At 39.8% G+C, this 13,100-nt stretch overlaps 1 protein-coding gene across 4 annotated transcripts in view; it reads left to right on the top strand.

Annotated features, from left to right (window-relative positions):
* The window catches only part of stard8 (StAR related lipid transfer domain containing 8), a 34,631-nt gene that overhangs the window by 16,052 nt on the left and 5,479 nt on the right, over positions 1 to 13,100 (top strand). For all 4 annotated transcript variants that reach the window (XM_023834228.2, XM_023834227.2, XM_023834230.2 and 1 more), the window contains 10 exons: positions 2,964 to 3,035; positions 3,403 to 3,484; positions 4,774 to 4,837; positions 6,426 to 7,702; positions 7,852 to 8,025; positions 9,041 to 9,200; positions 9,298 to 9,496; positions 9,717 to 9,927; positions 11,174 to 11,288; positions 11,659 to 11,880. In XM_023834228.2, the coding sequence (XP_023689996.1) occupies positions 2,964 to 3,035; positions 3,403 to 3,484; positions 4,774 to 4,837; positions 6,426 to 7,702; positions 7,852 to 8,025; positions 9,041 to 9,200; positions 9,298 to 9,496; positions 9,717 to 9,927; positions 11,174 to 11,288; positions 11,659 to 11,880 (2,576 nt within the window). The remainder of the gene's footprint in view (positions 1 to 2,963; positions 3,036 to 3,402; positions 3,485 to 4,773; positions 4,838 to 6,425; positions 7,703 to 7,851; positions 8,026 to 9,040; positions 9,201 to 9,297; positions 9,497 to 9,716; positions 9,928 to 11,173; positions 11,289 to 11,658; positions 11,881 to 13,100) is intronic.

Genomic DNA, 13,100 nt, shown 5'->3' with positions numbered 1-13,100 from the left:
GTTACTGGGGAGCAACATGTCGAGTCCCAAGAAGAAAAATGAGAAGCGTATTCAGTCCGGCCATAATGGTTCACCAACTACAAAGTTTTTTTTTTTTCTTTTTCCTTTTAAAGTTTAGAATTTTTTAATAATTCGATCAGCTTTCTTCAGAAAGAAAAAGAATTTGAAAACAATAATTAAAATTAATTTATTAAAAATGATTTAGCAGACAATTTGTCCAAAGTGATGAGCAAGTGAGGCAAATAATTTTTTTATTTTTTTCTTTCTTTGAGCTTTATTGAACAGTTTGAAAGGATAATAAAAATCACTAAGATATGGATTTATGCGAAATAAGTCGTTTGCTCTGTCTTTAGTTGTTTCAATGTCCCTGTGTCTGTATGGTACTCTTATTGTTTTCTTGTTTATAATGGCAGACGTGCAGTTTTCTTCTGTCACAATGATGAATTAGTCTCTGATTTTTCTGAAATTGTGTGAGTAATTATTAGTCAATCAAAACTCTGGTCTGTGTTTCATAGCAATGTGCTAGACTGCATAATTTCCCAGAATTTAGTGACATCTGACAAATGTTGCAAAATTTTGCAGTTGTGGTTGGAAGTTCAACCTCGGAAGAAAATATGTTTCATTTAATCCGTTAGTTAAAAGTAATGGACTCCCTGATTTGTGTACCACACAGATTATTCAGATAAAGACCTCTCATATGCTAGTGAGACACCAGTATGCACCGGTATGGGCGTTTCAAGTCCTCCCTTGTGACTTGAATTTCCTGGTTAGGCTCCTGGCTCACCGCCCACCCCCGACTGGATAAGTGATTACGCAGGGAGGGGCAATGTCTGATGTCACGATTCAGTTTTTTCTTGGAATGTTGTGGCTTATATCACTCGTGTTGCTCATATGGTCCCATAATTGTGAAATAGGTAATGTATCAAACACACGATAAGCAGGATGTGAAATGTTTTTGTATCTGCAAATTCAACTTACCATAAGCCTGGATCCTGTGACACCTCTGAAAGCCACAGACTTCTACTTCATCTCATTTGCAACCTGAATACCAGCTTCAAGCCCAAAAAGTCACTCTGTAGTTGATCAATTAATAATAGCACATCTCAATAATAGTAAGATTTGTGCTACAACACCCGTATTCATGTCATATGTTTTGTTTTCTGCAATTTTTTTCAGAATTGATAAAACAGAATTGGTTTAGAAAGACAAACAAATTCTGTGGTTAATATTGATATAATATATACAGATGCTCCTCTACTTACAAACTTTAAACTTACGAACTTTCAGACATATGAACGAAGAGGACTGTAAGTCCAGATTGTGTTCGTTGGGCTCCCGTTTCCTGTCCGCAACATCAATCAATCCTAGTTCTTTGTACTTGCGTGTACCCTTAAAATGGTGTTGAATAACGACTTACGAACATTTCAATTTACGAACGACCATTTGGAACGTATTTCATTTGTAAGTAGAGGAGCGTCTGTATATTCTTTCTTCAGTTTGTTATATAACAGTATTGAAATTGAATGTCACAGACATCAACAACCCAACTCGGAAGAAGTTGGGACGGTACGGAAAATGCAAATAAAAAAAAAAAGCAGTGATAGCTTAATTCGTTTTGACTTGCAATCCATCACAAACAGTTTACTCTGTTTCAACTTCATTTTTTTGTAAACGTACATCCATTCTTGCCATCGACGTCTATATTACATTCCAAAAAACGCTGAGATGGGGCAATTTCAGGCCAATAATCAGTTAAAAAAAGAAAATGATGTAATTTGAAACAGCTGATGTTCAACAGTGCTTTAGGAGCAAAGATGGGCTGAGGATCAGCAACTTTCCTAGAAATGTATGAGAACCGAGGATAATATAATTTAAAGATTGAAGGAATTTGGAGAAGTTTCAATGTACGAGCACAAACCTACGCTTGCCTGCGATCTGCAATCCCTCAGATAGCACTGCATCAAGAACCGTAGTTTATTAAGTGACATATCTACATGAGCTCAGGAGTACTTTGGCAAACCTTTATCATACAATATGTAATTGAAGTCGAATCATATAGGTGCACTGGGCAAAAATGGAGGCCGTTTGTTAACAGTGTCCAGAAGCACCGTTGACTTCTATGGGCATCTGGAATGAACCATCACACAGTGGAAATGCATATTGTGGTCAGATGAGTCAACAGGACTGGTCTTTTTTGGAAGAAATGCATGTCATGTCAAAGAAGAAAATAACCATCCATACTGTTACCAGCAAGTTCACAAGCCAGCACCTGTTACACTATCGGGTCGTGTCTGTGTCTTGGGTAACTGGCACTTCTGTGAAGGTACCATTATTGGCAAAAATTGCAGTCAGATTTTGGAGCAACAATGCTGCCTTCAAGACAACATGTCTTCCATGGACACCCATGCATGTTTCAGCAAGACAAAGGCATGATTGTGACGGAAGACTGTGTAGATGAAGGACTGGCCTGCCTGCAGTCCTGACCTGTCCCCGAGAGAGAATGTGTGGCACATTTTGAAAAGAATGGGATAAAATTACACATGAAACACTACACCAATAAGTTGGTGTCTTCAGGACCTAAACGTTAATTAAGTGTTGTGAGAAGGAAAGGTTGTGTTACAAAGTGGTAAATTATTTACTGTGCAATTTTTCTTGGAATTTATTGCATGTGTTGCAAAAAACTAATAAAATTTATTTGTTGAAGCACCAAAATAATGTGCTATTACATTGTTTCCAGGTCAAACATCATTTACTTTCATTTGCTGACCACTGATTTTTGCTTTCATTTGAATTCAACGTGCCATCCCAACTTTGTAAAATGTTTTTAATATAATTATACAAATTTGTTGCCATGATTAGTAAAACTATAATGAAAACCTGCAGGGCATTTAATGGCCCTGTTAACATTTTATTTTTATTATTAGTAGTATAATAATTTTACATTTTCTGTTTTCCTGGCTCAGAACTTGAAGCAGCGGAGGCATGCAGCTGGCTACGGGCGGCTGGTTTTCCGCAATATGCACAGCTGTATGAAGGTAGCTGTTATACTGACTGTAAAATATGACAGAATATAGAGATGCTTCCTTTTTAGTGCAAGGATCCCTCATGAACTTCCTGAAACAATGTCGAACAGCCTGCTTGCTTCACAGGAAGTACTAAGTAAAGCCAAACATTAAAGTTTAACATTAAATTTGATAGCATTTGATAGTGAGGTACAAGAAATGTTATTGGTAGATAAAATATTTTAAACAATGTCAATGCATAACATATCCTCCTGGATAATTTTACTTCTAAAACAGAATAACTTAAATGTTTGCTTTGCTGCTCAGACCCTTGTACACATACACCAGTTAGGCCTAAATATTGCAGGTTGTTTTAGTTCACATGAAATTTGTTTTTCAGATGGCCAATTTCCCATTGACATCACAGCTGTTAAAAACGATCATGATTTTTTGGATGAAGACTCATTGAAATCATTATGCAGGTAAAGAAATAAAAATCATTATATAGTTTTTACTTTATTTCTGTTATATGATACAACTAAGTGTTGTATCAACTTGGTTACATAGTAGTAATGCTTCCAGGGTGAAAATCACGAGCTTCACAGATAGAATTACAAACAGAGACTGTCCATAGATCTTCTAACCACTTATCCTGGTCAGGTCTGTGGGGCAAATACAGACTAGCTAGCTTTCAATTTAAAGTGTAACAAAGAAGTAATGCATTTATACATAATTCAGTTCAATTCAATTTATTTTTATATAGCGCCTTTCACAACCATCACCCCAAGGCGCTTTACATGGGTGTAATACATCATTACATCATTTGTACTCAGTAATTTGAAAACAGGGAAAAGGGAAGACAGAGAAAAAAACAAGAAGAAAGAAAGTCAGGTGACAATGGAGGAGAGGAACCAAAAACTCCCACGTGGGGAGAAAAAAAAATCCTCTGGAGGTCAAAGGTCAAAAAGAAAGAGTGGACTTGCTTGCTAAAAGCAAGGTGTGAACTGTGATCAAGGTCAAAGCCAAAGTCCATCAACGAGTCAGTTGTCTGTGCTGACCTCTAGGTGGGGGCAGATTGAAAGCTGCACCCCCGATTTCACTAGTTCGTAAGTCACATACATGATGTCATACAGTACTTCAGTGGCACTTAAACAGGACTCTAGCTCTGGATGTGGTAAGGAAAGACAGAATGTGGGTGGTCAGAACATGTATGGACACATCAGTGCACAAGCACAGTAATGTAAAATAATGTTTCTGGTGTTTGGAATGAATTTCCTAAAATTGTAATGGAGGCATAGTATTCAAAATAATTCAAGTATGCACTAGAGAAAAGCAAGCCGAGTTATTAGTCACTTCTCATTTGTAAATGTTTTTATGTTCTTGTGTTGAACTGCTCCATAGACAGTGTGAATACAAATTGCAATTTAGATTCAAGTGTTTAATATGTAACACATTTTATAGATGAATGACATGAAAATTCCTTTTTTGCGTCACAGCCTTATTTAAATAGCATATAGACCATGACACAAGTGAGAAAGCCTTGTTAACACTGTCTATAGTTAGAATGTCCTTCCTAGAAACTTCAGCTGCAATTATTTAGAATCCGGTGTGAATATGCTTGTTTTTAAAGATGTTTTCACAGCTATATTTATGAAATACAATATGTTATATTTAAATATTCTATATTTATATTTTGACACAGGCAAACTTGGATTAGTTATCTGATGCATCAGCTTTAGTTCTTACTGTCCTGTCTGTGTCCCATGTGCAGGAGACTGAAAGCTCTGAACAAATGTGCCTCTTTGAGGCTCGAAGTGCATTTCCAGCACAAGCAGGTGGGTGGAACAGAGAAGCTATTTCAACAAGCCCACTTAATTGCCTGTCATGCCATTCCATTTTATCTTAGGATATTACAGCACATTTTGGCCTCATTTCATTGAAGCTTATTGGCATTGTTGATATTTTGCTGATATGAAGAACTACAGTTTGGGAAAGTGCTTCCTCTGAAAAACACAATTTTGTATTAAATTGATATATCCATGAAGGAATCAGAACAAATTCGAATCATTTCATGATCAAGTTCACATCATTATCATCACAGCCAGAGCTCGTCCGCCCTAGTGTTGACATAGGCGATCGCCTAGGATGCTATTTAATTAGGGGGAGCAAAATAGCAAAAATGCTGGTTGTATTCCGTGACAAAATAGTTAATCTTGAGCTAGATGGTTAGCAGCTCAGCAGAATCTCCCCCTAGGCTGATCACAGCAAGATACCTGGTGCATAATAAAATGAAGTGTTGTGCCTTTGGGCCCACAATGTGACATGCAGATAGGACACAGAACACGTGTAACAGATAACATAAGGTGCCGCAATGGGCAACACAATTTACACCATACAGACGTGGGACAATGAAACTGACTAACATATTGTTTGAGGTTTCATGCCTATATATGCGTGGCCTGGTGGCCAGTCTTCACTGATTGCACATTCTATCAGTAAGAGCAGAGTGTGAAGGTTGAATTAGCAGAGCAATAGCAGAGCTGCACATAAAATTATGCAATAACATAAGCGGAGACATGTCCAAAGAGGACAGATTGTTAGTGCGTGTCTTGCTGGCTCATGGGTTTTTTACTTAGACAAAAATGTTCTGAGGGCAGAACGAAAAATGATTGGTTCAGAGAGAGAACGAATCAGATTGCGGATGAGGTGGGTCCAAGCTACTGGAGGAGGCGGGACTAAGACATCTAATTGGGGTGTTTTGAAGGAGCGAGTCAGGAAACGTTTTCCTCCACCAGCATCACTTAGTGACCTGGCCACTATTCTGCAAGAGGAGTGACTCAAAATCCCTCTGGTCACATGCAGGACTTGAATCTGTCATTCCAGTGTCGTTATAATGTCTGTCATTCAAACTGATGCTGTATTGGCTGTAAAAGGAGGCCCTGCATCATTCTAATAAATTATTGTATTCTAATACCGGCTGATTCAGTCTCATTGTCTCACCCCTGTATAGTGCAAAAAATATGTACAGTACAGAAAACAGATACAGTGCACTACAGTTAACATATACATCATTGTAGGATACTGAAGTAAATTTTTCAAAGCTCCTCACAATTGGCACAACAGTAGTCAACATGGATTAAACTATGGATCATTATCAGTGTGGGTATATGAAATGCAGTTTAATGAAATGCATTAAACTGTGATAGGATTTTGAAGGTGAGATTGACTGATTAACTGTTCAGCTAAGCTGTATGTTGGTGATGCAAACTGAGTTTTGAAAAAAGTGACTTAAGTATGGAGAAATGTTTGTTAATGATTGTAAAAAAAAGTGTGATTTGAGGCTTTGAGGATAATTCCAGTAATAAAATAATAATATAAATTAAGTTTGAACAATTTTCTGTTGTTTTTCCTTCTTTTTTTTAGAGCGAGGACTCGGAGGATGATGACCTCTGTGCAATAAGTGACCGGTGGGCATTTCAGCGGGACAGTAAAAGATGGTCTAGGTTAAATACTCTCACGCCACCAATGACCCCAAAAATGGGTGTTTCCTCAGCAACTGAGAGGACCTCAGCAAGCTCTGAGAGTATCCTGAGTGACTTTAGTGACCTTGACACCACCTCAATCCAGAGCAGCAGTAGTCTGAGTAGCAGTACCAGAGGAACATCTTCCAGTTTGGTGACCATGACCAAACGACTGACCTCCTCAGACTCCCCTAACAGGTCAACCCATAGCAATCAAGCAGACGGTTCTTCAAAAGGCCAGTTGTATGTCGAAGAGAAGGCGAAGAGGTGTTCCAGAAACATTTTGAAGAGATTAGACTCATTCCGGAAGAAGAATAAAGAAAGGGAGAAAATGATTGTGAAGGAGAAAGATGTGAAACAAGAGGTTCCGCAAGCTGATGTTAGTTTGCATTGTACACAGACTTTGCCTGGTTTGAAACCAACCTTTCGTGAGAAAAGCAGCTTAGCGGACTACAGAAAGGCTTATACAATTTGTAGGACTACTGCAAGACGATCCTTTACAGATGAGAGAATTAAACCAAAATATAAGGGATTCTATTTGGAGGATTACGAGATGTACCTAAAGGTAGCAAATTGGACAAAGCATTCAAGCAAACTTGGGAATAGACGAGAGAGTTGTTTGGTTCATCTTCCAACTGGCCACAAGCCAGGCACCTTTCCCAAGTCACTTTCTATTGAAAGCTTGTGTCCTGAACGCCATAATGACTCAAATAGGTGGCAAATGGACAACACCGATATCTCTATGGCTAGCACTAGTGAATCCCAGGACTTTGCAGGGTTTCAACTGAGGAGAAATTCCTGTACTTCTGTAGGGAGTGTATATGATAATGTGCCGGAGGCAACCAAGAGCACTGAAGACCTTAACTTGGAAGGAGACCAGGTTTTCCAACACCTGGATGATATCCTTGAGCATGTTCACGGCCTTCAGCATAGCATAGACGTATGGTCGAGGAGAATCTGTCTAGACCTGGAAGACAGCGAGCTGGATGGAAAATCTGAGGAGCAGGTTGAAACCGCATATCCTTCAAGCCTGCATTTTGAAGAGCAGTCTATGTCGGACATTGGCACAGCAGCAAGTGACTATGGCAGTACCGGAAATTCGCTGAATGAAACAGAGGATATTGACATGAGAGAACGACGAGATTCTGGAGTGGGTGCCTCTTTAACCAGACCCAGCAGGTCAGATGCTTTTAGTTAAATTACCTGCATCATTGTCCTTGCACATCTCTTTGCACATCTCTGCTATTATTGTATATCACCAACCAGCAGGAATACAAATCACCTAAATCATCTCTTGCCAGATTGCTGATTTTCGTTTTGGTTTCCAGGAAACTGAGGTGGCACAGTTTTCAAAACTCGCATAGACCCAGCCTGAACTCAGCCTCACTGGAAATAAATCGGCAGTCAGCTGCACAGCTCAATCTTCTGCAGAAATTCTCCTTGCTGAGACTGACAGCGATTATGGAGAAATACTGTGCGGGTAGTAAACTTGCCTGGAGCTGGTAAGTTTTCCGCCGCAAAAGGCTGAATCATTCAGGCACTGTAGACATTTTGTAGCTACATTTTCATAGAAGGAACATCACGGATTGTAAGATTTATGATTTTACTGTAACATTCTAGAAAATATCCGGTTTTAAATGTACTGCAACTTCTTGAAGTTAAAGTAGATATATAAGTATGTTGTAGCCTTCTCTGTTTTTCTGTGTGGAGTTTACATGTTCTTCCCATGTTGTGTGGCTGCCCTTTGTGAATTTTGGTTGCTGTAGCCCATTTGCAATTAGGTGAATTGCCAACAGTGTGTGCTATTGTGTGTGAACCTATGAAGGACTGGCATCCCATCCAAGGTGCCCCCTGCCTCATGGTCCCTGGGTCCTGGTTAGGCTGTAGTAGCCCTGTAACCCTGTCCCCTGAACTGTGGCAGTGTGTGGCTCACCACTTTAGGACTATTACCTGTAATTGGAAGGTGACCGGTTTGAATTCAATGACAGTCAGACTGATGCCACTGTTGGAACCTTGAGCAAGGCCATTAACCCCCACTGCTCCCAGTGGTAGTAGACATTGGCCAACTCAAGTTTGCTTACATCTGTATATGTATCTGTGTGTGTCATGGAGAGCAACATAGGATAGGCGAAAAGACAATTTAGACTAAAGTATTACTGTTCCATTCTCTACTAAGTTATGGAAGATATGGATATATAGTGGGACATGTTATGAATTCATTCATTCAGCTAATGTCGGGTGTGTTTCCCAATGCATAGTTGGAACATGATACTGAACAATTCCAACTATTAAGGTTGCTAACGGGAGCTCTTGGGAGCATTCTCAAGTATATTCATCCCCGTGGGAGTATTGTCAAGTATCCTCATCCTCTTGGGAGTATTGTCAAGTATCCTCATACTTGGTTACATTACTGTGTCTTTGGTCCCTTACATGCTAAACCCATTTTGCGAAATAAAGCTCTTGCAAGTCTATAGACAAGCATGAGCATGATCTAATCTCCTTTTCTTGATTACACAGGACTATTCCAAAGTTTATGAGGAGGAGCAAGATTCCAGACTACAGGGACAGGAACGTCTTTGGGGTTCCACCCATCCTGAATGTCCAGCGGAGTGGCCAGCCGCTGCCTCAGAGCATTCAGCAAGCGATGCGCTACTTGCGTAGCCGATGCTTGGACCAGGTAAAATCCAGTTGTCCAATCAGACATGGTTTGTCGCAGATTTGACCGTATGTACGTATTTTAAATGTATTTTCCCCCTTTTAAATGGTACGATTAGATTGGCATTTTCCGCAAGTCTGGTGTGAAGACCCGGATCCATTCTCTGAGACAGCTGAATGAAAGTTCCCCAGATCATGTGAGCTATGAAGGCCAGTCAGCCTATGATGTGGCGGATTTGTTGAAGCAGTACTTCAGGGACCTACCAGAACCTGTCTTTACCAGCAAGCTAACAGAAGCATTCTTACAAATTTACCAGTGTGAGTTTTGCATCATTAATTTTTCTGTATATATTTTTTTATTTTGTGTTTCGTTTTTAATTTTATAGAATGTTTTCTTATTTTAATGCTAAGTAACTTTTATTAAAGTTAACAGTTATCAATAAGAAAATGTTCTTTGCTTCATTTAATTTCTCCCAGTATTTAATTTCAATGTGTGAAATAGAAACTGACTTCTCTCCCACCTGCATCTCATTCCAAGATGTCCCTAAGGACCAGTGTTTGCAAGCGGCTCAGGCCGCGGTCATCCTGTTGCCAGATGAGAACCGGGAAGTGCTGCAGACTCTGTTGTACTTCCTTAGTGACATTGCCTCTGCTCAAGGCAACCAGATGACGGCCGGCAACTTGGCCGTGTGCCTGGCCCCCTCCGTCTTTCACCTCAACATCTCGAAGAGAGAAGGCAATTCGCCCAGGTATAAAAAGATACCTTTTTCATACTGTCTGACATATAATCAGACAAAACTTTTCCTGTTTTAGGTCAGTTAGGATTACCAAAATCATTTCTATTTACGAAATGTCAGAATAATAAGAGAGAAAATTTTTGGAGAATTTTTTATAACTTTCTTCAAAGTCAAAAGTTTACATACACTATGGTTACTGTGCCTTTCAAACAATTTGGTTAAGCCCAGGTAATGAAGTCATGGCTTCTGATTGGTTAATTGACACCACTTGAGTTAATTGTATGTATTTTAAGGCACCCCTCAAACGCACTGCTTCCTTGTGTGCCATCATGGGCAAATCAAAAGAAATAAGCTAAGATATCATATAATTGTCTGATTATATGTCGGGTTATATGTCAGACAGTAAGAAAAAAAGGTTATGTGTCTTTTTATAAAGTGTATGTAAACTTCTGGTTTCAACTGTATGTTGGTGTGTTGGATGGTTGCTGCAAAATACTGAGATGACTTTAAAAGAGTTTTGGAAATGGTTACACTGACACAATTGAGCAGATGTAATATCATAGTTTTACACCGACATGAAAACCATTTAAACATCATTGTCTTTGATTGCCCAACACTGTATAGTACACTGTAGTTTATCTACAGCAATGTCTATCACTCATGACCCGGTTACTCAAGATAATCCGCAGACTTTGTAGTGAGCAGTTTAATGTAGGGACTATTTTCTTCCACTGAACTCCACACACCAGTCGTATCACTACGCAGAAGATACGAGCACGAGTTCCCCGGCGAAATATTCTGCACAGTGATATGATTGGTGTGTGGAGTTCGGTGTAAACACCACAGAAAGAGCACCATTCAGTCCCATTATATTCGAGAGAAGAGTGGCATTTCTATGGCCAATGTCTTCGAAACTAGGCAACTCCCAGCAGAATAACTTTGGGGTGAACTGCCCCTTTAAAAACTCCTCTATGTCTATGAAAATGATACATAAGATCAGTAGTGGAGGGGGGGCGGGGGGCGGAGGGGCGTTCACCCCTGGGCCGATTGTGGGGACCCCCCTGCCAGCAAATTTTACCTAGTGTACCTTTTGATCACAGATGATCACACAGAATTTGCAACAATTTACCAAGAAGTAATTTGCTTCAAGAGTCAGCAAATTTTACTGACCCCCCACCACCCCTAGCCCCCCCTGCTGTGAGACCCCTCCTCCTCCCCTGCATGACATTGATTTTTGATTAGTTTTGTTCTGTTACAGGGTGAAGCACAGGAGAGGTGTTGGCGGCAAGCCAGATCAAAGGGATTTAAATGAGAACATGTCTGCTACTGAAGCACTCAGCCATATGATTGTGGAGTGCAAGAAGCTCTTCCAGGTAAATTGGTTTTATAAAACAATTATGAAATGCTGATTGTTTCAAGTAGCTGAAAACAATGCAATATTCATTTTTTTCCCCTACTTAAGAAAAATGTTTCTTAATTCAGGTCCAGGTGACCATTTGTGTCACTTTTATCTCCTTACTTGTAATGTTGAGCTACCTTTGTAATTAATTCATATTCATATATGAGTAGCATGATTTAATTCAAGATGAGCAGCTTAGTGCTGTTGCCTCAAGCCTATCAGGCCCGGTAGGGAGTTGGAAGTGTCTCAGGGTTGGAATGGATGGATGGATATGACACTTTATGTCATTCATTAACTCTTTAACGGCAAAGTAATTGAACCATTTCCTTTCCTTGGTCGCGCAGATTCCACAGGATATGATGCTGCAGTCTCAGAACTCTTATGTTGCTGCTGACGCCCAGCCTCTTCCACTCCACGGCACGGGCATCAATCTGAAGGGAGAGCCTGCAGATTACAGGGCCTATCTGGAGGACAGTATTCAGTGCCTGCGGCGGGAGATGACAGAAAAGAGCAAAAAATGGCATATCAAACCTGCCCCTGATAACACTGAACTCTCTTACAGGAAGGTAAAGCATAAATGTGTCATTTCATAATGCATGTCAGAGTTGATCATTTGTATTCATGGGTGCGGTCCCGGGCTGAGACAGGAGTAGTGTGGAAGTAGATTACTGGCAGGGTCAAGAAATGACAGCAAGGCACAAGAGGCAAGCAAAGGGAAAATCCAGGAACTGGCTAAGGGTCAAAAACACCAGAATCTTCAAATAGGGTTGAGGTACAAAATTGTTCTTATGTTCTTATGTTCATAGAGGCTAAGGCAAAGTTAGTAGACAGGTACCATACACAGCAGGCAAATGATCTCAGACAAAGGAGTAAAAGACAATCTGGCAATTGAACGATGTAATGATTTAAATACACTGGGGAAGAGATAATCAACGAGGAACAGGTGTGAGCGCCTGACTCATGAAGTGAACTGATTGGTAGTTGCAGTCAGGTGATCTCTTGGAGTGAGAAACTGGAGACATGCCCAGAACACAGGTACAGTGAACAATGAGCCAGAACACCACTAGGGGGCAGCAGAAACAGGACTAACCCTGACAGTATTATTTACTTGTATACATGAATTTTCTGGCCTAGGCATATACTTAACCTGTAATTGTTATTTGTAATGCTTAGATGGGGAGGGCATGCAAGTACGGAACAAACACGTTTAAATTCTGAACTATAGTCCACAGATAGATTGAAAACCAAGCAGAGGCAAACAAACCTAAATCATGATCCAAACTGGTAGTCCAAAAACAGACTGAAAGCCATAAAGTTGATACGGGGAATACAGTGCAAATAACCAAACCACTAGACAAAGGTCAGTAAAACGAGCAGGTTTCAAACACAAAAACTAGATCACAAAACTCTCATTTAGTATGATAGGTCACTTGATACTTCAGACGGGGATAAATGAGCACCAGGTGGTTTTATACCATGCCAGTTAGTCAAGTTAGTGAGTGACAAGTGTGCTTTATTCAGAAGAGGCGGAGCAACCTGACTGTGCGTGGCTGGATGGATGCCTGGCTTGATGTGGGCGGACATGTTTTTGTCTCTGTTTAAGAAAAGAGATTAAACAATACTAATGGTAATGTGGAATTCACCGGACTTTCGCAGGATTCAACTTAAATTTCTTAAAATGGTGAAATATATCTTTTTTATTAACAAAATTCATTATATTACTTACAATAATAGAACTGAATGTTTAAGAAATTTAAGAATATTTATCTACAGTTCAGTTGGTCTA

Source organism: Paramormyrops kingsleyae, chromosome 18, assembly GCF_048594095.1.
Source record: "Paramormyrops kingsleyae isolate MSU_618 chromosome 18, PKINGS_0.4, whole genome shotgun sequence".
Taxonomy (NCBI): Eukaryota; Metazoa; Chordata; class Actinopteri; order Osteoglossiformes; family Mormyridae; genus Paramormyrops; species Paramormyrops kingsleyae.
This window is presented reverse-complemented; position numbering and strand designations above follow the sequence as displayed.